Raw genomic sequence first — 27251 nt, 5'->3', positions numbered from 1 at the left:
TAAGTACTTGTATGAGAACATTTGATTGCTAATCATGATGCTAAAATAGAACTAGAATGTCGCCGGAGGCTTAGGTCAGTTGGCCAAGTGATTCCCAATTGACATGTCAACGGAATCCGTTTTAATTTACCTTATTTATGGCATTTATCATTCTTGTGTAGTCGGCCGACTAATTGAGTCACACAATTCTTGGGACTAGATCCATGACAAATTGAGAACGGCGCAAGGTCAACAATTTGGCGCCTTGACTTGACTCATTGGTTTAATTGTAAATTCCCAAATTTGAACAAACCTGGCTTTGTTGTCCTATATCATTACCGAACCCAGTGATTTATATTATTAGGCCGCAAAAAAAAACAGACTAAATGTTTGTTTCCATTTGGGAAAATCATTTCCTAATCGGAGTGTGTGAATTTGTGGCCTTTTCCACCTTGATTATAATGATTGGAAAGCTGACGGCGCTGTGAACCCCACTCGAAGTGCTCTCCATTGCAGCCCCTTTCGCGGCGGGAGAGCTTACAAGAGAGAGATCTCTAGACTGCGAGATTGGGGAGATCGCTGGATTCGATGGGGAGACTGCATATAAAGCTCGGCTTTGGGGGCCGAGCGCTCAGCCGAATTAAAGACGCGAACGCTTTGGTCACGCAGGCCACGAAAGCCAGAAAAACACGGCAATCTCCGAAGACGCTTTGGATTCTCCGGTTGTCCCCGGTGTTCCCCAAAAAAAAGATTCAGTTTGATAACGCCATTCGAACGGCGAAGATCGCGCGGTCCGATATCACGGATAAATAAAATATATAATATATAGATCGATCTCGCCATGAAGTCGATGTGCTGTGTTAGTGCTGTGATTACACTCCTGTCCCTTGTGCTCCTGGATCATCCCGCTGCCGCCCAATTCAATCAGCGCAGGCCAGGTAGTCAAAGCTACTTAGTTAGTTAATCGAGAGCTTTCCGCTTCGCCAAATCTATCATTCTGACTATCTAATAACCGTGTATAACTTTTACGACTCGATCTGAACAAACAAAAAACCAGTTCCGTCTACAACGCATCTCGGACTTTAATCAGAAGCCACTAACAAATCAACGCATTTAAATGAGTCTAAGCCAGTTGGAAAACAATTTAAATCGGTGCAGACCTCTAAACTGTGATTTCGTCGACATCTTCAAGTTCAATGGCAAGTTCGTTGCCTAAGTCTTTCGTTTTCGCCAGCTGGCCAAATGCGGCAATTTGTGTTTACTGCACATGAACTGATCATCGCCAGTTGTTCACAGCCAAATTTTTGGCACATTGTGTTCGAGTTCAATTCCAGTCCAAAAAAACCAGTCACCAAGGTCGGATTTCGACTCGGACACCGACTCGGTCAGGTGTACACCACACGAGTATATTCCCCGCGGGGCGTTCCCTTAGAGCACGAATCGCTTTTTGTGACCGGTACTCGTAAAGTTTTAGTCTATAAGTCGAATACAACTGGCTTGACCAGCACCCGCCGTTACGACGAACTTTGCTTTTTGAATTTGGTGATAAAGTTGTCAATATAAGTGATCGTGCCTTCAGCACTTTCATTATATTTCAATCAATAAAAATGTTAAACCTGAAAAAGAACATATTGTTTTCAATATTTTTTCACATTATGAATCACAAAAGAAGGAGTTTTTGCTTGTTAAGTTTGACTATTAATTATGGTGTTTATGCAAAAAAAGACTTCGTAAGCAAAAAATGTTGTTAAGTTGTGTTTAATTGAAATAAATCGTTTAAACGTCAAGAAAACAATTTGTTCTTTTTGTGAATTGTGAATTTACGTTCGTACGAATTTATGTACGAGCTACTTTACTGATTTTGTTAGGAGTTTTGTGTTCTTGCTAGGGACTCTCATAGATTGTTGATTTTGTTAGAGGTGCGACAAAAAAACATAAATAAAACCCCCATTTCCATATCTGACACATCTAAAGGTGAAAGTTCTAGTTGTAATTAACATTTAAAATATATTCAAATCATTTTCTTCTACGCTATCACCAATCCAATCTGTAATATTGTAAAACTTTAAAGAACCTTTAAATTTATGCTAAGCAAGTGAATAATTTTTGAATAAATCTTCCACTTTTTAACTAATTTGTTGATTACCGCTGGAAAGCTTTTAACTCAAGAACGTAAGGGGAAAAATTTCTAAACTTAATCTACACCTAAAAAACTTTCGAAATGGAAGCCAAGTGATAACCCATTTGTTTTGTTTCCCTGTCCAGTTCGCCAGAACTGCATCACCCCCGAGAATTACTATGGGAGTTGCGTGGTCCTCAGCAACTGTCCCCAGGTGGTGAAGATTTTCCAGACCACCAACTTCGAGTGGGCCCAGCGATATGTGATCGCCCTGCAGCGCAGCTGTAACACCCGCAACATCAACGGGGATCCGGTGGTAGGGACACATCCTCAGTCTATCCTTTCTCTTTCCATGCCTTCTAAGCTTTGCCCTGCTCCTCCCACGTAGATCTGCTGCACTGCACCCACTTATAACCAGGCCACAGAGCGACCTCGGAACCCCCTTCTTCCCCACAGATTCATCGTTTATTGGACCTCAGGTTCCGCCGGAGGTTCCCGACAATCCCTTCCTGAATCCGACCATAAGGCCCACCCCACCAACAACCACCACCACGACGACCACTCGTGCTCCAGCTCGGAGTACCCCATCGGCACCTTTGGTGGATCAAAGGGGCATCTCATGTCGCGGACCAGACACAAAACCCGGAAATTGTGTGGGTGAGTTTGAAAATCTTCATTTAGAGATAACTTTTCGGATTCAAAGCAGCCTAAATTTGAGTGAAGTATTTACTTAATTAATTATTTTATTATTAATTGAATAATGTAATTACATATATTTGAGATATTTTATAGGTGCTTACATTTGTAACCTGTTTTAAATTAGCATCCATAAAAAGTACATATAATATATTAATGCAAATCAGATGAATAAATACAGTTTTATTTAATTAATTATTTTATTAAACAAATTATATAAGAAAATAGTTAATATTTATCCAAGCTGAGATCATTGAAGGTCGTAAAACTTATAGAAGACTTACGTTTTCCTAAAGTTCATCTTGATATCTAGTAATTAATTGCACTCAATTACTTTTCAGAAATCAAGGAGTGTGCAGCACTTTTGAACGAACTCAGGGTTAAGCAGCGGGACGAGACCTTCGCCAACTTTTTGCGGGCCTCCCGAGTGTCCTGTGGCAACCAGGGAACCCAGGTGTGCTGCCCCAATGGACAGACTGTCACCACTCCGGCTCCCGTTGTGCCCAAGAACACGGACGAGATTCCCCGCCGGCTGCTGAATGTGGAGGAGGGATGTGGCTCTACGGTGGGCTACTACAAGAAGATCGTGGGCGGTGAGGTGAGTCGCACGGGGGCGTGGCCCTGGATTGCCCTTCTGGGATACGACGATGCCTCCGGGTCGCCATTCAAGTGCGGCGGAACCCTGATCACCGCCAGACACGTCCTCACTGCCGCCCATTGCATCCGGGATGATCTGTACGTACAGTATAAAATATATTTGAATTCATTTACTAATAATTTGGATTTGCTCTTAGGCAATTTGTACGTTTGGGAGAACACGATCTGTCCACGGATACGGAAACTAAACATGTTGATATTAATATTGCAAGGGTAAGTTACATTTAAAAGAGTCAAACGAAAATAGGAAATTCGCTAAGCATTGAGGCTTCTTTATATTTCAGTACGTTTCCCATCCGGAGTACAATCGCAGAAACGGACGCAGCGACATGGCCATTCTGTACCTGGAGCGGAACGTGGAGTTCACCTCCAAGATAGCGCCCATCTGTCTGCCGCACACCCAAAGTCTTCGCCAGAAGTCCTACGTGGGCTACATGCCCTTCGTCGCCGGCTGGGGAAAGACGATGGAGGGCGGCGAATCGGCCACCGTGCTGAACGAGCTCCAGATTCCCATTTACGACAACAACGTGTGCCGCCAGAGCTACGCGAAGGAGAATCGCTACATCTCGGCCGATCAGTTCGACAGCGCCGTCATCTGTGCCGGAGTCCTCACCGGCGGCAAGGATACGTGCCAGGGCGACTCCGGCGGACCGCTGATGCTGCCGGAACAGTATTTGGACAAGCAGCGCTTCTACCTCATCGGCGTGGTGTCCTACGGCATCGGCTGTGCCCGGCCCAATGTCCCAGGAGTCTACTCCAGCACCCAGTACTTCATGGACTGGATCATCGAGCAGGTCCAGCAGACGCCGTGAATGAATGCCATAGCCGCGAATGTCGCACCTAAGTCATAGGATCCATAAATAATATAACAGCTAACAGCCTAACAGAACAAACTTACAATCACAAATGCTTATATTAATTAAATATATTTTTTTTTATGATACAAAAAAAGTAACAATGTTGAATTTATTTATAAACTAAAATTGGCAAAGCATTTAGAGTATAAACCAAAACAAAATAATTTTTTTTTCGGTGAATTTAAATTATGATTTCAATATTTGGTTTTGATAAAATTAAAATAGAATTTGTATTTAATATTTTACCCTCGAAAAAGGAAATATTATTTAAGGTTTCTTGTTTATTAATATCAAGCTGAAGTTATTAGCTTTATTTTAATTAAATAGATTTAAACAAAAGTAGTAAACTTCGGAAAATGTTGTGTGATCTGAGTGCAAATATTGACACTCCTGGCTTTGTTCTCAGGACGTCTAATCCCTCAGTTGGATGCCTGGCAGCAGCAGGACCTCTTTTAGGGTTACAGCATCTTATGTAAATCGAGCGCAAGACGCCCATCAATCATTCCGGTAATGATCGCCAGCCAGCCAGCCAGGTCAGTAAATTCGGGGTAAGAAGGCAGCTTGCGTCTTCGGACATGAACTGCATTGTAATTGCTCCGGCGGCCACAATCGGATTTGCATAACTCAGAACTGGAGGGAAACAATCTTGACTAAACAATCCAGAGAAGTATCGTTTGGGCGCCATCTCATCTCTGAGGGGGAAAACAAAGAGCTGCCTGCCCCAAATCCTTCTGGCTTTCTTCCCTCCAACAGCAGATGAACAAATCAGATGTGAAAGTACAAAGGCAAGACGAATCCTTTTTGAAGTCAGAACGCCTCCCGCGCATTTGTGGCCACATGTCTGGTTTTCTTGGAGATTCAAATCGCATCTGGCAGATGATTTAGTGCTCGCAAAGAGAGAGAGTTCATTAAACTGCTTTCCCCTCAAAGGATCCCTTTCCCTGTTCTTAACACAATTAAGATGCCATCACAACAGCGAAAGTGAAGCGATCTGCAATCATCATCCGATCATCATCATCAATAATGCCAACAAAATTTGCATGCCTCGGGATTTTGGCACAAATTTGCATACCAAATCCGGATGCCACAAGGGTGTTAATTACCTCGTTACCCTCTGGTTCCCAGCCCAGACATCTTTATTGCCAATCGCAAAAATATTTGCAAGGGTTCGCCAGGATTCGAAGGGAGGTTCGCCAGGATCTCGTCTTTCTGCGGCGTCAAGAGGCGAACAAAGGAATTGCCCACAATCGCAAATGTAAACACGATCCGTCAATATCAATGGGTGCAATTGTGATCCCTGATCTCGATGATCTCGAAGATCTCTCAATTTGCAATGATCAATGAGGGCAATTGTGTGGCATTGTACTTCTCACCTCAAGTCATTTGACTGCTCTATTTATGAATAAGGAAGAAGTTAATTTTAACTTTTTTCCTTGTTTCTCTAAAAAACTTAGTTTGCAGAACAAAAAGGTTGTTTAGGTTTTTTTATTAACATAATTAAACTTTTATTTGATGGATAAATATTGGGTTTATTACAGTGTTTAGTATAGATCACAGAGACTACCAACTAACCATTGACTTAACATTCCTAAAAACAATGTTTCCACTTAGACGAAACTTAACTAACTGAATTGCACTGGAATTGAAAACGATTTGGGTGAATCCAAATCTGGCACTGCGAATGGCATCCATCCGATCTCCTGGAACCCAAAAGCTAGGCCTCCGGCGAAGCAGCGTTCCTCTTGAGGGACAGCACCTCGTTCAAAGTGGGGCTGAGTGCCAGGGCGGGATTGGCCACCGCAATGATGTTGTCCCCCGCCGCGGAGATGACCTGGACTCCACTGAGAGCTGCACCCTGGGTGGGGCCACTCAGATCCACGGATTCCCGCGGCGGCGAGGAGTTCTCCATTGGTCGGGAGACCGGAGATCGATCACTTTCCATTCCATTGCAGGGCGTCTATGGAAGAGGAGAGGGGAGTTCTCTTAGTCTTTGGATTTCATGAGGATGCGGAGTGCCCTCGTAGAGCTCCAACACATACTCACTGGCATGGTCGGCGAACTGGAGTTGCTAAACGAGAAGCGCGAATCGTTGTCCTCGTAGTCAGCCGCTTTGCCAAGGCTGTAAAAATAAATTAAATAAGGTTTATTAATCTATTAATATAAATATGTAGAAGTATTATGATATTAAAGTGTACTATTTTCAGTGGTTATTTGTTGAACAATTTTAAATTCTTAAAGGAGAAAGGTATACATTTTAATTATTAAAATTATTATTATTTATTTTTCATACTCACGAGAACTTGGCAATTTCCGTAAGATCGAACGGCGGCTTGGCGAACTTTTGGTACATGGCAAACAGATTGTAGCGCGAGTCCTCGACAGCTTCCTTTATTTTTGGGTGGGATTGGTCAACAAGATCGGGGATTAGAGTCGCTCATTCTCAGTAAAGCCAATTGGAAGCTAAGCGAGGCAAGAAGGCAAGTGGCGTGGAAAGATTTGTTGGAGGCCAAGGAAGAAGACACGTGGATCGTTGGTTTTGGAAATTTCGCAGGATTCATTTATTGACTCAACAGTGGGAAAAGGTACAAGAAAATATTGCAAAACGACTAGCGACTAAATAACTTGGCTATAAAAATTGTAAAGAATTTAACTATTATTTAGTGTTAAGGGTTAGTAATAAATATTAAGTTTATGGGTTAGTAAGCAACTAAAATAATCAGGCAGCAAGTACCATAAATATCAACAACAAACAACAACACTTTACTTATGCTACAAATTCATGCTAATAAAACTAAATTACTAAAGATTTTATTAGAGACTATAAAGGGCCTTTAAGACCAGATTGACTACGAAGATGTAACTAGTAAGCGAAAGTAGATTTGATTAAATATTTAGTCTGTACAAAGTTAGTTTGTTTCTAAGATCTTATCTACGGCAAAAATACTATAGTTCAAATTAAAATCCCTTTCCACCAGCCGAGATATTCTGAAAAGAACCTCTCGACCAGGATTAGTAAGTAATTGTGTTCTGGCGATCGCGAAAGCTGCAAGGCAAGTGTTTGGGTTATCGGCGAGTCCTCCCACCGAAGGACTCTCAAGCGAAGCTGGAAGCCTAGCTGAAGCACTGCACCGGGCGATGGACCTACGGCTCTACGGGATCATTCTTCCTTACCCGGTTCAAGTCGAGTGGCAGTTGGGCGGCCTCCGTGGAGGAGAGTCGCTGTCTTTTCGAGGGAACGGCGGAGTCACTGGACTCACAGTCCGTGTCACCAGGACCTGCTCGTCCTGCTCCGCCACCCGATCCCGCTCCCTGCGACGGCAGCTGGGTGAGCAGACCACCATACCGTGCAATGCTGGCGGAGTGACCGAATCCCGCATCCTTGACGATTTGACGGGCCAAGGGGAAGAGCTCATCGCGGCGGGTGAGCAACCAAATGGTCTGCGGATTCCGGCACAACTGGGCCGCCGCCTCATTGACGCACACCTCGTGGAGGGTCAGAGGCTTCTCCGGCCTCCGCTTGCAGTCGAAGCGGCCGTAGATGGCCGAGTACTTACGGATCTCGTCCATCCGCCGTGGATCCTGCTCCCCCATGGCGATCACCTGCTCCAGCTCCCGCGTGGTCCGCTTCCTGGTGGTCTGGGCACGCGGCTCCCTCTGCGGCAGCTGGCGGCCAATCTTGTCCGCGCACATCGTTATCCGCTGGATCTGCATTTCCGTGAGGACGGGCGTGAGCTGCGGCGAACTGGAGGACACCTGGTGGGCGGCGCTCGCCGGCAGGCTGCTGTTCGCCGCGGGATGCGGACTGCTGGTCAGCGGGGTGGAGGGCAAAACGAGGGGCAGGGGCACCGAGGACACCGAGGGAATCGCGGGACAGGCGATCTGGGTGATCAGGGGAGCTGCGGGCGGGGGAACCGAACCGGAAGTGGGCAGGGGAGCGGGGGGAGCCGCCGAGGGCTGGAAGGCTGTGCCCGAGGGATTGAAAGAGGGGAACTTCTGGCGGGGCAGGGCAGGAGTGGTGTCCGGATTGAAGACCAGCGCCGGTTTGGGTGGCGTTTCGCAAAGTCCTGAAAGTAGCATTACATTAATAAGAATCTCGAGGTGGGGAAGCAGTATTAAATTAAATTAAATTTTAATTTATGAAAAATGTAACCTTTAAATCGTTTGATAGAAAAGTTAATAAACTTAACAAAATATTTTAGAATGTTTTAAATAAAATAAAATTCTTAAAATAAATTTCGAATACTTTTTGTTTTTGATTTTCTCTTACAATATACATTTCTGTAGTGACTTTGAATATTAAGAATTTAATAGAAAAGTTAATGAACTTAACAAAATATTTTGAAATTTTGTATTTCTATCTTTGCCTTACACAAATAGTAAATAAAAAACAACATATATTAAATTATTAAACTTTTTGTATGGAATTTTACTTTAAATAAATTTCGAAATATATTTTTGTTTTTGATTTTCTCTTACAATATACATTTCAGTAATGGTTCCTAGATATATATTTTGATCCTTACCCAAGTGCGGCAGCAGGGGACCCTGGAAGAGGCCCGGGTTGTTGGCCCACTCGTGGAGCGCCTTCTGGAGGCGGCGGACGTGGAGCGGCTTGGAGGCCATGCCCACCAACGCCATGATCTCGAGGAACTCCTCCTCGCCGGCGTCGTACAGCTGCTGCACGTCGTCGCCGCCCATTTCGAGGAGCGTGTCGTAGTAGGCCAGCAGACTGGCCCGCTGGAGCACCCGGTACAGCTGCACCTCCGCCTCGTTGCCCGGTCGCGATGTGGTGATCACTACAAGAAAACAAAAAATCCAGAAAACAGGCTTCAATAAGATGCAGCAAAGAAAAAAATGATATTTATTAAGTTCTGGCCTGCGATGTTCTCACAATGCTGAGCGGCTATAAGAAAAAAACTTTAATTAAATTCGCTTTTTTCACCGAAAAAAAAAACTCGACGGACGTCTGGACCCTAAACCCTTTTTTTTTTGGTCGAGAGCGAAAGGAGGACAAAACAGAAAAAAAAAGGAAAAACCCGAAAAGCACAAGAGCTGGGAACCCAACTCATCTGCATAAGCATGGTGGTTCAACCCCTTCTCGGGGACCAAGGATCCGATACGATCCAATACGATCCGATTTGAGTCGGCAAACTCGTTAGAAATGCGTCACGCATGCTGGAAGACTTCGTCAAGGATTGCCAGGATCACTTTAATCTTGCCTCATTCAGTATTTTTTTCTTTGGTTTTATCACTTTCGATTTTTGGCCAAAAAAAAAAAAGAAAGGATATTATAATAAGAAGGAGATCGTGTGAAGTTTGTACGAATCGAAATTCATAGGAAAAGTTCTTGACTAGCCAGCGATTTATTGCTCATACTAATGAATCCCCCGATCGACGAGGCTGTTACTGTTATGGCAGCACAACTCTAAATGGACGACGCCGATGACGAGGATGATGATTATGTCAAATCGTAAATAATTATGTGAGAATATTTCAGGCGGCGGCGACAGCAGCGTCTCCAGCCAGCTTTAATTAATAGAAAAACGAGCTGGCCGGCTAAATTATAACAAACTCAGGGCAGAAAAAGCTGCGTACATCGATTGCCATCCTCCGATTCCACTGGTTTTCCTTTTATTTTTTTTCTCCCATTTTCCTCTGGCCAACTGAAAGCCAGAAGCGCATCCACCAACGTGCAACACCAAGGATGCGCACTTCGCGCCATTAACCCACGCTCCGCGCCACGGGGTTGTTGCGATTTATGGCCAGGGAGCAGGAACAATTCGCATTCTTAGCCGCTTAATTGGGTATATCATAAATAGTTTGAGAACTACAAAATATCGGACCAGTTGCCAGGTCTTGAAAGTCGATTTGAAGTACGTGAAGTGGTCTTGAACAGAAATTAGCAATGACTTTGACAGAGATTCGAAAGTGATTATAAATGCTGGCTTAATTCAGTAAACAAGTAACTGGTTACAAGGTTTAGGTAAACAAGTTTAAGTAGAGGGTTTTAAAGCTTATAATTTTTTTAAAATTGTTTAATAAGTAGAATTTTGGAAACTTAAAAGTAAAGTAATATAAAAAGTAATATTTTTGAAAATAACATTTTACCCAGTTATATTTATTGTGGAGCAGTTTTTGAGCTGTGATAATTTTATCACTTAGACACCTTTTCAAAGTTACTGATCGAGGGTTAATGGTGTAGCCACACTTCACTTCTAAGCGACCACTTGTGGTCCACCGCCCCATCCCATCCCAAGTTGGGTATTTAACGCAGACTTGCGTAAGTCGGGAGTCTGTAGTTTGGAGTCGGGAGTCTGGAGGAGCGAGCAAGGGGCAGCAATAAATAAATGAGACGTGATTTCAATACACAAATAATGCCGGGGAGGATCGGTGAAGATCGAGGGACACTTTGTTGTGGCTGCTCCAGCTCCAGCTCCTCTGCTTCTGCTTCTGCGGATTGCTGCTGATTTTTTATTTATTTAATTTGCGGCTTTGTTTTTTATTTTGCCCACAGCCCCAATGCCTCGAACGCCGCTGCTGCTGCTGCTTTTGCTGCTGCTGCTGTTGTCATTTGCTAAATATGCTGTTTTTATGCGAACGGCAAATGGTAAAGATGGACAAAAAATTAACTGCAGTAACTTTTTAGTTGGCACTTGGCAGCAATAATGACATTCGACGCCACATACCAAGCAGCTGCCCAAGCAGCCAGGACCAGAAAACGGAAAACCGCGAATGGCCAGCAGGATAGGCACTGAGAAAAAATCGTAGTATGAAATTTATTCAAGCAAAATGACACCAATAATAATCTTTAAAGTTTTAAGTTATTCAATGTAATTTGTATACTTTTTAGTTATATCATAAAAAGAATAACTATTATAAAAGTTTCCTTTAAGATAATTTAATACAAGTGAAACAAATAGGTTAACTTTAAGCCACACAATTGAAATGCTATGTTTCGAATAACGTTACAATTTTTTTCACAGTGCACTCAGAAAATGCGTGTGAGTGCGTCTGTTTAGGTGAGGGGCCCTATGTGTGAGTGTGGAGTGGAGCAGTCAATCGTGCGATCGCTTCGATTATGGGCAAAAAGTAGACGCCGGACTTTGCAGACTTTGACTTGGAGAGTTGGACCTGGAATCGGAACCTGGAACCTGGGACTTCGGTCTTGGGACCAGGGTCCGAGTCTGATTCTGATTCTGAACCTGAGTCTGAATCTGATTCTGATTCTGAGTCCTCATCTTCGTCCTCCTCAGACTCCCCTTCAACTCGGCATCGGCAATGGGCAAGTAACCGAAACTATTTCTCATATACAACGATAAATTAAAAGCCAACTTTTTCAACGACCAAATTCTTGTCGATCAAAATTCCATTGGTGGCAATAACTTGGACCGTACGTGCCAATGGCCAATGGCCCCAGCAGACTGGCCATAACCATAACATGCACAGCAAAATAATAATGTCAACTCAATTCTTAAATGCATTGTTTTAGGGGTCATTACGATCCTAAGCTATATAATAAAAATAAAAAGGTATAATAGCTAGGGCTTTTTAGAAAATTATTAAAAGGAAAACTTTAATGCCTGATTTGATATAAAAACTATTAAGAGTAAATCTCTATAATTTATGGGTACATTTTTCCCTGTGTGGCGATCCTTAGCTTGCATTTGATATAATAAAAGGAATAATAGTTAGTTAGGGGTTTTCTAAAAATTACTAAAAAAAATATTTAATGCTTGATTTGATATAAAAACTATTAAAAGTAAATCTCTATAATTGATGGGCATATTTTTCCCTGTGTGGCGACATTTTTTTCCCAGAGGTTGAGCGTTTTTCCAGCGAGAACGCGTCTCGTTGGTTGACTCTCATTTGGTCTGAGATTTATGAAAATAATTTACTACCCTCATCGCTTGGGGTGAGTTTTTTTTTCCTTTCTTTTCGAAGTTTTTGCTTGTTACCCCTAAGACATGGCCTATCGTCATGAGGTTGTTCTAACGGCTGCCTAGTAAAAGGCATTTTACCTGGGCCTCGAACACACCTCATTGGATGAACTCTGCCATTGCTGCCTCGAGAAATCCTAGACCTTGAGCAGATATGCAAAACAAGACACCCCGAGCAATCGAGCACCAAGGAAATGAAAACCGGAACACAATCCGCAATTTTTTTTTTTTTGAGAAATTAAATTACCCAGCAACGGCAATTTTTCAGCTGCCTTTGTTATCAGACTAAGGTCCTTTAGTTCCGGGGACAAGCTTCTTGGATTCCAAGCGCTTTCCGTTACATAATGGAGCCACAACAATGGAAGCTCGTGAAAAGAGCGCGAAAATTGCAGCATGTGGCTGGCGGAGATTGCTTTAGTTGCAGGGAAGCTTAACGAAGGATTTGATGCGGTCAAAGGATCAGGATCTGGCAGAACAAAAATCCTATGATGCTGAGTATTTGCAGGGTTAGGTAACGAAAATGTCTCTTATATTTATATATAAATCTCTAATATGTTTATATTTTCTGAATCTATGTGAGGACTTGGTAAACCAGTTTTATCAAAGAGCGCATATATCAAATAATTTACGCTTAGCTAATTTGAATGAAAATCAACTTTTCACTTCAGACAATTAAAGAAAAAATAATTTTTAAATAAAACATATTATCTGAATAACCCAACACCAGTTTAACCAAAAATGGGGTGGCTTTAGGCTAATTTTGAAAAGTATAGTTTGAATACGAAGTAAGCTGTTTTAAAAACCCTTTTTAAATATACTTCCATATTTTGGTTCTATCTAAGCTGTGCTCATTGTTTTGTATACTAGTAATGTAAATCAATTGCCACATTTTTTTAGTTTAATTTTTATCAAAATTAAGATTTGTTTTGATTTTGCATTGATTCTGAATTTAAAACACTAATGCTGTTTAGTGTACTTACTTGTTCCATTTGCATTCCTCCCGAAGATCTTCCCCTGCGGACTCATAATCGGACTGGAGGAAGCCGACGGAGCACCCGACAAGGATCTCTGGCCCTCGGAGAGTCCGCTGGCCAGGGAGAGATTGTACAGGTCCTCCGCCTTGGCCATTTCCAAGCTGGTGGCCAGCAGCTGTGACTGAGTGGCAGAGGCGGATACGGATGCGGATGCAGATGCGGATACAGATGCGGATGCTGATGCAGATGCGGAGCAAGTGGAGGCGGGTTGACTGTGTCCTTTGCTGCTGGTGCTCGCAGCTGGCGAAGGACTCGACGTGGATGTGGTGGTGGCCACCGCCGTTGTGGGAGTCGTGGGATTTGAATTGGCCTCCATTTCTTTCACTCGCTGGGTAACGAATTAAGTTAACGCGATTTGCACGAAGGGCGAACAAAAACCAGGCGCAAACACAAACAACCAAGGCGAAATGCATGCAAACTAGGTTCAAGGATCAAGGATCAAGGATCGGGTGAGTACTACAATCTACGCTTAACTACACTAAGTGTGGAATTCTCTCAGGAGGAATCGATCGATTGGGAGTGACGAGACTCGCGCTTTATCTTCAACGATCTCTGCGATCCGCTCAGCTCGAGGCCAGACGAACTTCTGTTTTCCAATCCCAGAACGGACATCTCTGGAACCCTTTTCAAACCGGCCGAAGCCAAGCCAAACCACCCGAAGAAAACCCGAACCCGAACGCAATTCGCTTTCGTTTTCTTTCAACAGCAGGGAAGTCTATAGTGGTTCTCCCTCGAAAAGGGTTAAAATCAGGAACAAAAACAAGCCAACACAAAATAATTCGCGGGGAGGATTGAGGAAGGGAACGGAGGACATTGGCTTCCCGGTTTCCACTCGAGGGTTACTTTTTATCTGCAGATGCCCAGGAATCTCTTATTAGAGCCGAATCTCTTTCTCTCTTCGAAGCTACGTTGATTTTTGAGTGAGTTTTTGTGCTCCGCCTCTTGGGATTCACTCGAAGATCCGAACAGCTTTGGGTGCCCGAGAGATCTTCGGAGTTCCTTTTTAAGGACTTTTTTTTTTTTTGGTAAGTATTTTCCGTTAAATCTGCTGGGAATATTCAAATTCCAGCAAATGCAAGATATGCATTATTTTTTAGGCAAAAAAAAAGGTTGAATAATGTGGCTTAACCCTTTTCCCATGTCAAAGAGTTCTTTACGCAACTGAACATTTTTTCTTCTTGTAAATTATGTATTATTTTTCGCGGCAATTTTTTGAATAAAAATCTGACAAAAACAAGAAAGGAAGGTAAATTTTCAGCAAATCCTTAGTTAAGAATTTCGAAAGGGGGATGCCACTTCAAAATCTGATTAAAATTAGAAATGTTATGGACTTAGAACTCATGGAATTTGGTCAAGTTTCAGCTTACCCATTTTTTGAATAATCTTTTCTTATATATATAGTCACCCTGTCCGTTCCGACTAATACTATATACTGCGTACTTTAAAAAGAAAATATATAAAATAACTGAAGATTTTTTGTATTTATTTTGTATATACAAAAACAGTTTACCATAGGGCGTTATCAAATAGGGGAATACTTTTAAAGATTGCCGTTCTACGCTACCGATAATCGTAATAGTTAATATAGTTGCTTTCTGGGTTTCGAGTCGTTAGCAAATTAGAGTTAGGTTAGGTATGAATAGATTACACTAGGATGGGTTTACGTTAGCAGTCGAAGAGCGGGAACCCCTTTTCAAACAATCGTAGGCTATTCCGGGAATCCTGATTCTTTTGGGTCCAGCAAATTGCCACAAGAGCGGGGTTCCTCCCGCACATGGTGTCTGTGTCCTATGCGAGATGCCTCACTATAAGTTATTCACGCTGATGATCTGGTTGATCCAGCCGATGAACGAGGACGTCTTCACATAGACGCCGGGTACATCCTGTCGACCGCAGCCGAAGCCCCAGGACACGAGGCCAGCTAGCTCGTAGAAGCCATCATCCTGGCACACCAAGGGACCACCTCCATCTCCCTGGCAGGCGTCGTGTCCCTCTTCTCCGCCGGCACAGAAACTGGACGCCGGCAGGATGAAGATCTTCTCCGTCACGGCGTTCACCTTCCGGATGCACTCCGTGTCGCTCACAATCGGAATCTCCGCCTCACGAACTCGCAGGGGAATCGGACCAGCTGTAAATGAAAACCAAGATTTATAGATTTGTTGGTGCATTTTAGGGATTTTCTGTGTACCTTCTCCCATGTATCCGTATCCAGTCACTGTGCACCGCTTGCCCGCCGCATGGCTGACTCCTCTGGCCGGAAGACACACTAAACAAACTCCATCCCGCAGCTCCGCTTGACCATGGAGCTTCAGCAGGGCAATGTCGTTGTCCAAAGTCTGGCTGTTGTGGTTGTGATGGATGTACGTGGTGGCAACTCGAAGGGTTTGGGCTCCTGGACTTCCGTACTTGCGGGTAAGGTCGTAGTCGCCCACGCGGACGTAGATGGCGTCTCCTGATCGAACAATGCTGCAAAGGTTTAAATAGACAAGTTTTAGTTGAAAAACTACTGCGTTGACTTTATGGATTTTAAATATAGTAAGGAAGTTTTATATGAATTTAAATAACATCTGTAATTTCATCAAAGTTATTTCTAGATTTAGTTGAAAAACTATTCCGTTGATATTATGGATTTTAAATATAGTATGGAAGTTCTATATAAATTCAAATAACATCTGAATTTCATCAAAATGATTTCTACTCTATTTGTTGTTATTGTTTTTCGAAGTTCCTTCTCCTTTCCCAAAATTTTCAAAATACATATAATTAATTCTTACTTGGTGACACAATGGGCAGCCGTGAGGACCCACTGGGTGCCAATGAGAGCCGCTCCACAGAGGTATTGGTTCAAGGAGTTGATAAGAGCCACCTGCCAGCACCACTCGCCGTTCTCCCCATCCTCGCCGCCCACCACTCGCGCCCTCCGCCTTCCGCTGAAGTTCGACTGCAGACCGTACAGTGATCTCTGCTGATAGTAGTCCGGGTAAACCAGCTCCGGCTGCACCACCTCCTCCTGGTGGTTGTGGTACGAGCGCAGTTGGTTGCTCTGCAAACTGCTGGACTCCACCAAATCACCCAGCTTGTCGTTGTGGATTTGGATGGGCACAATGGCGGAGCCGAGGACCAATCGCTCGTTGGACTTGTTGAAGTTGGTGGAGTATCCGGCGGAGGATGTCATCTGCCGGGCTGTTCGCTGCACTCCGTACTTGGCACGGGCATAGGAAATTAGGGAGAGAGCTTGGGACCTTCCTGTTCGCAGAGTTCCCTTGACACCGCACACGTACTTGGAGTAGACATGTGGCCTTGGAGTCGTCGAAGTGGTGGTCGTGGTGGGTGGCGTGGTAATGGGTGGCTGGGGCTGTGGAGGCAATCCCGCTGAAAGTCCCGGTCCAGAAACTGGATAGTAATCCGCGTAGTTGGGAGCCGGAGGTGGTGGCTGGTAGGGATTGGTGTGGTGAGGAGGAGGCATCTGGGGCGGAGGTCCTTGGGGCTGTTGGTTGTTCATGTAGGAGTAGGGCGGTGTCTGGGGAGGATAGGCCTGCGGTGGACCGAGGGGCGGTGGGGGTGGTGCAGGATAGTAGGCGGTGTCGTTGCGCGTCTGGAACTGTTGCTTCTCCAGGATCTTGCTCTTGGGAGCACAGCAAATCTGGCCGGAGCGCTTGCAGCGGAACATGTCAGTCATCTCGGCGTTTTCTGGAGAGGGAAAAAGATAATACATATATTATAAAATAAAACTATAGTTATTGAAAATATATAATACAAAGATGATAAGTGGAAAGCAAAGCTAAAAGATTCTTGATAAAAGGCATTCAAAATTAAAATAAATATAAATAACTCACTGAAGCAGGTGAAGCTGAGCAGGCTGACGATGCAGGATCCGGGGCACTCCTCCCTGGGATCGGGACTCGGGGTGTTGGGCAGCACATAGGGCGGAGCGGTGGGCGGGGCCGTGGGCGAGGGCGTGGGCGGTGGCAGCTTGGGCTTGGGCGCTCCGGCTCTGGAGTTGTCGCAGCAGACGGATCCCTTGGCGCAAGTGGTGGGTGTGGAGACCAGGATCGAGGGCCTCTCGCAGAAGGCGGCCATAATGTTGAGCAGACAGAATCCAGGGCAGCGGGGCACTTGAACCGGAGCCTGGGGCGGCGGAGGTGGAGGAGCCGGGGAGTTCAGAGTGCTCTCGGCAAAGGAGATGATCTGGGAGAGCAGGTCACCACCACCTCCTCCGCCGCCGGAGCTCGAAGCTGGCGGCTGAGGAGCTGGCGAAACGGGACGAGCGGGTTTGGCAGCTGGTTTGGGGGCGTGTTTGATCGCAGGCTTGGTGGGCGGGGCCTTGGAGGCGGGCGGTGCCTCCGAACCGTTTCCAGTCACACAACAGCTTCCTTCGCCCGGACAAAAGGCATCGGAATCGATGTCATCGCAGAAGATGGCGAATATCCCATTCATGCACTCGCCTTCGCATTCCTTTAGGACTTGACCCTGATTTTGTCCGGATTTCAGTTTGTTACTCAACGGTGGCTCCTCCTCCTCGCCGTCCTCGTCGTTCTCCTGGTCCTCTTCCTCCTCGGCAGCCTCTGTGGTTGTCGTGGTCGGATGCTTCTTGTGTTTGCTGGGCTTCGGAGAACTATTGTTGTTGGTTCTGGCCGGTTCAGGAGTTGTGGTGGTGCTGGTGGTGGTGGTGGTGGTGCTACTTGTGGAAGTGGTGGAGGAACTCTTCGAGGGAGCAGACTTCTCGGAGAGAGTTTGATTGGGCTTGAGGTTGCTCATGTGTTCTGGTAGCAAAAATATACAATTAAAATACAAAAGGAAGTATCTATGGGTGGTTACTTACTGGCTGGAATGTAGATGTCCTTTGGCAGCTTGCCATTGGAGTATTCGTCCAGGGAGACACAGCACTTGGTTCCCTCCTTACACAATCCATCGCTGGTCAAGTAGGCCTCGCAATACTCCGCTATGCGATCAGCCACACAAACTCCAGTGCAGTCCTCTGAAAATTTCGGAAAATAAATAAAATATTCCAGAAAATATAACATAGGTATATTAAATATTCCAGCAAATCTGTACTATTATTTATACAAGATTATTATATCACTCTCAAACTTACTGTTCGCATCATCCGCCTTAGTGGACTCCTCCTTGTCCTTGGGCTTGGCAGTGGCCACTTTCTTGGTGGTGCTGGGCTTCTTGGTGGTGGCCACCGTGGCTTTTGTGGTGGCACTAGTGGCAGGTCGCTTGGTCTGCGGTTTGGGCTTTGGTTTTGGAGTAGTTGTGGTGGTGGTGGTGCGCTTTGTGGTGCTGGTTGTGGCTGGCGTAGTGGTTGTCCTCTGAGTGGTTGTGGTGCTAGCAGTGGTTGTCGTTTTGGGCGTTGTTGTTGCCCTCACGGCAGTCGCATTCTTACCAGCTAAAAAATAGATAACCTTTAAAACCTAAAAAGAAATATTATGAGTAAGAACCAAACCTGGAGCGTTTTCAATGCAGCACTTCATGCTGGCCGAAGGACAGGCGACATCTTCTAGAACTTCGTAGCAAATCAAAGTAGCCAAGGTGTGGACACAGACTCCAGGACAATCCTTGGCATCTGCTGTACTGGTAATGGTATCCAGGAGACCTAAAAGGGTGTGATCATATATGATTAGCAAACATGATATGCGATGCCATTAATATTATTATTGTTGATATACATATTAGATCAAGTAAAAAGTAATCAATTATTTGAAGAATAGATGGCTCAGTTTTTTGCAAGTAAGGACGAAGGATTTTATGAGAGGTGTATCATAAAATTACCATCAATCGATTGTAAAAAAAAGGTGCTTATTTGAAATAAATCGGTTAATTCTAACCATAAAAAAAAATTTGAATTTCATGTACAAATAATGGATTACTTTTTACTCGACCTATTATTCTTATACATATTTGTTTGTTAATACTTGTTGAGTACTTGCTAAATACTGATCTTACCCGATAGAAAACTGCCCGCCAGGGACTCATCCTGGGCCTGCGAAGGCGATGGCTGGCTGACCAGCAAAATGCTGAATACCAACGGCAGAACAAAGCGGCTCATTGTGTTGGGAAACCTTTGCGTATTTCGGTGGTCCAACATGGTCAGCACGTGCTCATTTCCCACCAAGAATCTGCAGGGGAGAGAGCGAGAGAGAGAGGCGTGTAGAAAAGGTGAGATAATTAGCGGTGGTCAAGTGAAAGTCGAGCCGACTGAGCCAACTGAATCATCCGGGCCATGTAACCCCGGTCGCCGCCAGTGACGTAATGCGGCAGCTCGGAAGCTTGGGGCATCTGCCACAGGCCTAGAGATCATTGGCCTAGAAAGAGCCGCCGAGTGAAGATCATCATCATCGAGATATTACCACTTGGGAGGCGGCATGTGTGTGTGATAAGCCCAAACCAGTTTGGACCATTTAATTCTTTTTTTTTTTTGGGTTCTGCTTCTGCGGCGCAGGTGCCCCATTTCAATATTACGTATACGTAGCGGTGCCGCCGACTAACGGGCCACTCCAGCCATTTCCCCCGACCATAATCCATGTATCTGGGTTGCCCAGAACGAGTATGGAAACGGCGACATCGGGCTGTAAGAGGCGAAAACTGGTTACACGGAATGGTGAGAAGACCATGCAAATAACAAGAGCTCGGTAAAAGCCAGGGCATTCTTGGGCCACAATTAACGAAACCGTCAAATGAATGAAATAGAAAGTACTTAGTACGAAATGAAACCTCGGCGATAGAGATCTCCGATCTCTCAGCGAAAGTGCAGCTGGTTGTCGCTTCTTCTGTTTTCGGAAACTAAAACTGAATCGGAATGGGAATCGGACGGACTTCCCCAATCACGTGCGACTCAACAAAAGCTTTCTACAAACCGGAAAGGAAAATATTATTATTATTTGTATCTCAATTCTACACTCTGTGACTGCGACAGCTGATGATGGGGAGGGCTAGAAAGTGCTGGCACGAATTTTGGGTCAAGTCGTTTCTCCTGCTCTCTGTTAGCAACATTCTTGCCCCATTCTGTCAGTCCACCACGCCTACGCCACCATGAATACCAAGTCCGGCACCAAAACCGAATGAGAAACTGGGTCAGATGCATAAGGCGCGACGGCATTAACACCGATCGTTCTTCTCTCTTTCGGTTGCCCGATTCTTCAATTCTTTCGATTCTTCGGTTGTTCGGTTGTTCGGTTCTTGGCATTGGTTTTGTATATGGGAACCGAATCACTTGGAATTCCAGTTAACCGAATTTGAATTTCACGCCAAGCGGAGGTAAAGAAAAGATCTCTTTCAAAACAAACAGAACCGTTTTGGCTTAACTGTAAACGACACTCGGCTATTCGTACACTGTAACTATTCGTAGTTGATTTGTCAATTTGCAAAACGATTCTTTGCTGCCGTCTTCAGTGATGTTGTTTTTTATTTGTTTGGTTTCTTTCGTTTTTAGCACTTCCATAAAAGTCCCGGGCCGAAGAAATACAGAGACGCGAAGAAACGTAGAAGACCAACACACGTCGAAGAGTTGGAGGAATTCTTCGCCTTAGGCTCGGCTCACGAACAAGTTAAGCGACTTCTGTTTCTCGGTGGTTGGCCATCTCTTTTCTTTCTTTGCGACCGGGGATCTTAACGGTAAGTTTGCAGACGCATAACTGTGAGCTGGCAGCCAGGAGAATGGGATACCGATCCGGAAGCCCCTTTTTTAGCCAGTGTTCTATAACGCAAAGTCCAGCGGAAAACAGGAAGGAAGTGGCACTCACTTAAGATTTCTTAAACGTAGACGGTTCCAGACGAATCGGAACGATCCTCGGGTTTTCGGTTTCTCTTTGTGTGATATTGTATATCCTAGGGATCACGATCACGATCACGACGCGACTGCACCTTGCGAAAGCCAAAAGCCGACTGACCAGCACTCAAGGTTCTCAGCGATGGTAAGCCGCCAAGGCCGGGAATTCTCCGGAGAAAGTGTGCGCGGTCGAGACTCTCTCCCGAAGAGCGGTCGGCTCTCTTAAGACCAACACCTGTTTACCTGTCCCACACCTTTTTTATTTGTTATGGGCCATAAAACACTCGACGATTGGTCTTCGCAACTCTTCAGAAATCGCCACTTTGCCATCGAGGGTACAATGAAGCCATTTTGCAGACACTTTTATTAGCACCCCGAACCCTTTTTTGGCAAACGAAAGAAACCCCGGAGTGTGCCTACTTTAGCGGATTAACGTTACCCCTATCCTGTAACGATCATTTCTGCACATTTGCATTGTGTTCGCGGCTTAGTTATGCAAATCTCAAGTGCCTGTCTTGCATATTTTTTTTTGGCCAACATCTTGTTACATATGCTAATTCGCAATTTAGGATCCCGATCTTGAGGAGCTGTTGACGTCGCCCTGTTGCCAAAACATTGCAGATTGAAATTACGAGTGCGCGAATCTAATGAGCAACTAACTGCATTTGCATAGGGAAAACTGCCCTGGGAAAACCGAGTAAGCCGATGAGCTGGGGATTTGCGGTGAGTCGGGCGAATCAGTCAACAGTTTAGCATAAGTAGAAGAAAATGGTACTTGATAAGGAACTGATGGAATTTTATTCTGAGAAGGATTAAATTCCTATAGTTAAAATAACACTGTAAACAAAATAATGCTAAAATGCCTTAAGTATATTTCACACAGTTTAACAATATAGATTAATATTGAATTTATAAAATAACTCTTGATTTTAAATTGAAATGAAGTCTGCCTTAAATGACTTACCACATGATAATACTAATTAGTATCCGCCAGCCATATCCTACTCACTGTCTAGTCTTTTCTATGCGTAATCGCATGTCTAGGCAAATGAGCAGAGAGACAATCCATCGAGTCCTTCGCGGATGTTCCCAGGCTCCTTTCGATCGCGCAGCCGTCGCGCATCCTTCGTTTCGGGGCAAAATCTTCTCAAGACAAAACTTCACACGACCAGATCGGCTAGAAATTTGAATAAAACGCTGCATAAAAAAAAAACTGAAAGTGGTAAAAAAAAGTGAAAAAGTTCATAAAAAAAAAAATCGAAAGAAAAAAATTATTTATCATTCCGTGCGAGTGTGAGTGAGATCGTTTGTACCTGGTCCCGAGGACCTCAGGCAAATAGATAAGAAGCCGGTGGTGGTGGTTTGGCCTTCGTCCTGCGTCCTTCGTCCTGCGTATGCAAATCGCTCGCCCGAGTCCGCGATGATTCCTTTTCAATTCGAACAATGCCGAGGGTCGCCGCCCTGTCCTTTGGCCACACATGTTTGTGTCTGCGTTTTTTCAGCATTAATCGTCCTATTCGAAAAAAAATGATTAAACCCTTTCGTTTGGTACATTTTTTTTCGAAGATTTTTCCCCGTTTTTGTGAGGCTTGTCTTTTTTTTTTTTGCTTAAGTCATCCCGTTGTTGTAATTTCACTTTTCCGTGAGAACTTTTGATGGTCTTGTATTGAAATAAGAAGAAATATGATGCTCAGGTGTGGTATAAAAGGAGAATTTTTTAAAGAACATGGTAGAACTTAAGTTATAAGAAAAAGGGTACAAGAATGTTTTTTATAAAGTTAGAATGTTGGGACTAAATAAAATATTAGATATGTTTTTATTGAATATGATTTTGATTAATCAAAGCGGATAAAAAGTTTTTGGAGGTATAGTAGTTATAGAATCTGTCTAAATTTACTAGTTTAGACCATGTTCGCATAGCTAAACCAAAATCGTAAAACCCTGTTATGTTGCGGTTAAATATAATTTAACCCGTCGAGTCCATTTTCCTTAAAACCCAAGGCGATTTATGTTTAAATAATCGAGGTGCCTGCATCTCCGTGCCCTGCATCCTAAGCAATTCACCCCCCGGCGTGATGTACGATGATGATCTTGGGCTGGATATGAAGAAAGGATTCAATCCGAGATCTGACCGAGTTTCCTCAATTTGCATATCGAGGGTCGTGGACTCTTTTGAGGGGTGCTATCGACGGGGCAAGGGTTTGTCATGGGAACAAAAGATGCATTCAACGCCGAAGAATAGGCGAAATCAATATTTGAGGTAATTAATTAACAGCATCAATATTGTAGAGAAGAAAACCCATAACAATATTCACATTTAGCAATCAATTGATTGACGATTGAATGTTATCTTGAATATTATCAGTAGAAGTCATGTGACATAGTGGCATATTCATATTTTATATGGACATTAAATAGCGAATGCTTAACTATATTGAGTTTTTGTATACACGTTTAACTAATTCAATATGTATATACATTTATACACGTTTAACTAATTTAGAAGTAAGACGTCAAAATTTGAAATGTTTTACAATTCAAATAACTTTAGTAAGACTATGATAGAATGTAGGAAATCATACAATTATGCTCTTAAGTTTTTTATAATTAAAAAAAACAATAATTATATATTTCTTTATGTTGTTATACATTATTAATAAAATAAAATTTTTAAGTAGTTAAGCCTTGTCTGCGTTTTAAATCTAACGGTCCTTCCTTGTCCTTACTTACAAGATCTGGCAACCTTACCTCCAGAGTTTTTCAACACTTATATAGGGTTGTCCTTTTAACGTATTATGGTTGATAGGCGCGAAAATCAAATTTCTGTGCTGTGTGACCGCACTGCGCCGGCTTTCAGGGAATTTTCTAGTACTTTTAGTTGCAGTTCGTCTGCGGTCACACAACGCAAAGGTACGTGTCCAAAATCATGAAAGTAAAAACAATGCTGCTGCTGCGAAACGTAAATACTCGCTAAACTCGTGAAATTGGCCAGTGCGAATCGCTGGTCTAGGCTCCGGTGGGAAATTCAGATGCACTTCGTCGGCGAAACGATTAACAACTTAGCACGCAACAACAAATCCCAGCGGCGACAACAATAATAGCAACAGCAGAGAGCGCAAGCAACAGCAACAGTCACGAAACTAGCAACGCCCACCTAAAATCAAAAACATAATGACCACACACACAGTGCAAAGAAATCTCTGGGCATCCAGTTTAGTGGTTCTGATCTTGCTCCTCTATTGGACGGACTCCACCCGAGGATACTTCGCCGCCATCGACGAGGCGGAAACCAACAAGAATTGCTTCTGCGAGGTGGGTTTTTAATCCATTTAAACTTTACAGTATTATACAATGTGGAAAATAATCTATAAAAGTCACCATTCTAAAATTTAGTAATTTTTAATTAATGGTTATTTATTTTCTAGACTTGACTCATCTAAAAAATAATGAATAATATTAGTCAAGTTAATTCTAAAAATAAATTAATGTGAGAATTAAAATCTTTATTTTTATTATAAATCTGTGCTCTTAGTTTTACCGCCACTGTAATATATTTATATTTTTCGCAGTTGGAGGGATCTATAAACGACTGCAGCTGCGATGTGGACACCGTGGACCATTTCAACAACATGAAGATCTATCCGCGGCTGCAGAGTCTGTTGGTGAAGAACTTCTTCCGCTTCTACAAGGTGAATCTGCGGCAGGAGTGCCCTTTCTGGCCGGACGACAGTCGCTGTGCGATCCGTTTCTGCCAGGTGGAGAACTGTGAGGAGCAAGCGATACCCCAGGGAATCAAGGAGAAGGGCGAGCACAAGGAGAAGGCTTCATTCAAGGTGGGTCTTTGAATTTTTCCATTAACGAGCTATCAGAAATACGCCCCCTTATCTCATTCTTTCATTTACTGAAGTCGGTAGCACTCCACTATCTACCTGAATTCTCAATGGGTTTAGGTGATTTATTTTTATTTGAATATTTACTGCTCCACAAGAATGAACCGCATCTGTAATCTCCACTTAACGTACGCGAGTATTGATGTGGCCTTTGATTTTGTTTAGCAATGCTGACGTGGTTTTAGTATCTCATCAAGCGTTCAGACGCCCTTTATTACTTTTTCATACTGTCAAGTCAATCTGTCGGATTTACTTATCCTCTGAAGTGTGTTTATATACTTAGTCACCTCTAAGAGATACATTCGATTTAATTTTTAATCAGTTTTATTTAAAAAGGAAATTTAGCAAACAAAAATACGAAGTTATTCGATTGTTTTTAACAGAAGTGGTTCTTATCTTTATAAACAAAAAGATAATACACTTCAATTGTTGACTCGTGCGTTATGCAAAGAAACAAGAAATGTTTTAAATTAAAGAGAACTATTTATACAGTTAATGCTATTTAAAAATAATATTAATAAATTCCTCAATAGCTTTATCTTCAATGGAATAATGACTGACTTACAACTCAAACTTGATTGTTTGCACAACTGTTGAAGTTACCTTACTGACTTCCTCTTCTGTTTGCTATCTTTTCAGTACACGCGAGAGGCACAAGTGGAAGGCGGAGCGTGTTCAGATGGTGAGGATTTCGATAGCTCTCTGGGTTTCCTGGACACGAGCATCAGTGACCAGGCGCACCGGGAATTTGAGCTGTGGGCGAAACACGATGAAGCCGAGGAGGACTTTTGCATAGTAGATGACCACGAAGAGGGCTCCCAGTATGTGGACTTGCTGCTGAATCCCGAGCGATACACCGGATATCGAGGGGAATCAGCACACCGCATCTGGAAGAGTATCTACTTGGAGAACTGCTTCGGTGGCAACAATGAAACTGCCAACAAGTTCTCCAGTTATGTTCCCCACTTGGATCTGCGGGACGTGTGCCTGGAACAGCGCGCCTTTTACCGCATTATCTCCGGTCTCCACTCCAGTATTAACATCCATCTGTGCTCCAAGTATCTGCTGTCCGAGTCGAAGGACTTCCTCGATCCACAAGGCATCTGGGGTCCGAACGCCAAGGAGTTCAAGCGACGCTTCAGTCCGGAAACAACAGGTGGCGAGGGCCCTCATTGGTTAAGAAACCTCTACTTCATTTACCTGGTGGAACTGCGTGCTCTGGCCAAGGCTGCTCCTTATCTGCGACGCGAGGATTACTACACAGGCATCGCCGAGGAGGATGAGGAGGTGAAGCTGGCCATCAACGATTTGCTGAGTGTTGTAGAGTGAGCTCGAAACAATCTACTATTTTAGAGAAAGTACTAACAACGATTTGTTTTGCAGAAATTTCCAGTCCCACTTCGACGAAAACGCTCTCTTTAGCAGCGGCATTGCCTCCATTAAGTTCAAGCACGACTACAAGGAGAAGTTCCGCAACATATCCCGCATCATGAGTTGCGTGGGCTGTGACAAATGCAAACTATGGGGAAAGCTGCAGACGCAGGGTCTGGGCACTGCCCTCAAGATTCTCTACTCTGAAAAGCTGAATTTAGCGACGGAAAGCGGGTTGTGGGATAAACCGCACATCGAGGCTGATCCCATTTTTAGGCTGTCGCGTACAGAGATTGTCGCTCTATTCAATGCCTTCGGCAGGTGGGTCTCTAAAACTTCTTTAAAACCATTATAAATCAACCATGGGTAATGTGCGGTTTTCCTTGCAGATTATCCAACAGTATATACGAGATGGAGAACTTCCGGCGCGTGCTGAGATAACCCATCCAACCTGGATCAACCGAGTGTCGTCCCGGATCCAATTCGCTTCACAGGAGCAGCTCTGCGCCGCCGCTCCACCTATTAGTTAATTCATACGCACATCGCTGGGGCTGCATCTTGGGCATCCTCCTGAATGCAGCTTTCCTTCCATAGTTCGTAACACTTGACCGGCCAGAGGCTAGCAACCCCAGGATAGCTGCTTCCCTGTACATACAAACGATTACCCCTAGGCTACTTGTACTTTAGCGCACCGTATCACCCTCATGTCAAAACATACCCGAAAACCAAAAGACAAAAAAAAAAAACGCCCAGGAAGGATGCAGGTGTTTATTTTAAGTTAGGATAGTATTTATTGTAGCTGGAGGAGTTTGTAAGCAGAACTTAATGAGAAAGTAAACGCATTGTGCAATAACTCGACCTTACGACACACAGGATTTAAAATAAACGTGCAGTCAGATGTTTTGAAACCCCCATTTCTCTATCGTGTCTCCATCGATAC

The 27251-nt window shown here is 43.9% G+C and overlaps 4 protein-coding genes across 5 annotated transcripts; 2 read left to right on the top strand and 2 right to left on the bottom strand.

Annotated features, from left to right (window-relative positions):
• Window positions 1-600: 600 nt before the first annotated feature.
• LOC122319705 (venom serine protease Bi-VSP) lies at window positions 601-4402 on the top strand. Its single transcript, XM_017204397.2, is given in 7 exon segments — window positions 601-917; window positions 2245-2414; window positions 2487-2537; window positions 2539-2755; window positions 3136-3529; window positions 3589-3664; window positions 3736-4402. Coding segments are annotated over 7 exon segments (1533 nt in total). The 5' UTR covers window positions 601-820; the 3' UTR covers window positions 4264-4402.
• A 1439-nt stretch (window positions 4403-5841) lies between these two features.
• On the bottom strand, window positions 5842-13920 carry LOC108100723 (NGFI-A-binding protein homolog). 2 transcript variants are annotated; one of them, XM_017204757.1, is made up of 6 exons: window positions 13226-13920; window positions 8832-9104; window positions 7480-8372; window positions 6603-6694; window positions 6352-6427; window positions 5842-6265 (listed from the first exon to the last, which is right to left on the bottom strand). In XM_017204757.1, exons 1-6 carry the CDS (start codon window positions 13593-13595, stop codon window positions 6023-6025), a joined length of 1947 nt encoding a protein of 648 aa, XP_017060246.1. In that variant the 5' UTR covers window positions 13596-13920; the 3' UTR covers window positions 5842-6022. The 2 variants fall into 2 exon arrangements, with proteins under 2 accessions (XP_017060246.1, XP_017060247.1); XM_017204758.1 differs by having other exon boundaries at window positions 6163-6265; window positions 6348-6427.
• Window positions 13921-14736: 816 nt separating this feature from the next.
• Window positions 14737-21176, bottom strand: LOC108100709 (protein masquerade). Its single transcript, XM_017204740.1, has 9 exons — window positions 21025-21176; window positions 19229-19401; window positions 18729-18878; window positions 18375-18671; window positions 18102-18257; window positions 17116-18042; window positions 16054-16969; window positions 15468-15745; window positions 14737-15407 (listed from the first exon to the last, which is right to left on the bottom strand). The coding sequence occupies exons 2-9, from the start codon at window positions 19368-19370 to the stop codon at window positions 15085-15087; spliced, it is 3189 nt and encodes a 1062-aa protein (XP_017060229.1). The 5' UTR covers window positions 19371-19401; window positions 21025-21176; the 3' UTR covers window positions 14737-15084.
• A 2752-nt stretch (window positions 21177-23928) lies between these two features.
• LOC108100359 (ero1-like protein) lies at window positions 23929-27225 on the top strand. Its single transcript, XM_017204194.2, has 5 exons — window positions 23929-24362; window positions 24620-24883; window positions 25580-26265; window positions 26324-26632; window positions 26701-27225. Exons 1-5 carry the CDS (start codon window positions 24222-24224, stop codon window positions 26750-26752), a joined length of 1452 nt encoding a protein of 483 aa, XP_017059683.1. The 5' UTR covers window positions 23929-24221; the 3' UTR covers window positions 26753-27225.
• Window positions 27226-27251: the final 26 nt, after the last annotated feature.

This window comes from Drosophila ficusphila, unplaced genomic scaffold (assembly GCF_018152265.1).
Source record: "Drosophila ficusphila isolate 14025-0441.05 unplaced genomic scaffold, ASM1815226v1 contig_286, whole genome shotgun sequence".
In the NCBI taxonomy this organism is placed as follows: Eukaryota; Metazoa; Arthropoda; class Insecta; order Diptera; family Drosophilidae; genus Drosophila; species Drosophila ficusphila.
This window is presented reverse-complemented; position numbering and strand designations above follow the sequence as displayed.

Coding starts and splice junctions, on each gene's coding strand:
- LOC108100723 (XM_017204757.1), bottom strand. CDS start 13,595: ATGGAGGCCAATTCAAATCCCACGACTCCCACAACGGCGGTGGCCACC. Junction 8,373..8,831: donor TCCCCTGCTGCCGCACTTGG/GTAAGGATCAAA, acceptor TGCTACTTTCAG/GACTTTGCGAAACGCCACCC. Junction 6,695..7,479: donor TGCCACTCGACTTGAACCGG/GTAAGGAAGAAT, acceptor CCAAAAATAAAG/GAAGCTGTCGAGGACTCGCG.
- LOC108100709 (XM_017204740.1), bottom strand. CDS start 19,370: ATGTTGGACCACCGAAATACGCAAAGGTTTCCCAACACAATGAGCCGC. Junction 16,970..17,115: donor GCTCAGCTTCACCTGCTTCA/GTGAGTTATTTA, acceptor TTCCCTCTCCAG/AAAACGCCGAGATGACTGAC. Junction 15,408..15,467: donor ATACGGATACATGGGAGAAG/GTACACAGAAAA, acceptor TTTCATTTACAG/CTGGTCCGATTCCCCTGCGA.
- LOC108100359 (XM_017204194.2), top strand. CDS start 24,222: ATGACCACACACACAGTGCAAAGAAATCTCTGGGCATCCAGTTTAGTG. Junction 24,363..24,619: donor ACAAGAATTGCTTCTGCGAG/GTGGGTTTTTAA, acceptor TATTTTTCGCAG/TTGGAGGGATCTATAAACGA. Junction 26,266..26,323: donor GATTTGCTGAGTGTTGTAGA/GTGAGCTCGAAA, acceptor TTTGTTTTGCAG/AAATTTCCAGTCCCACTTCG.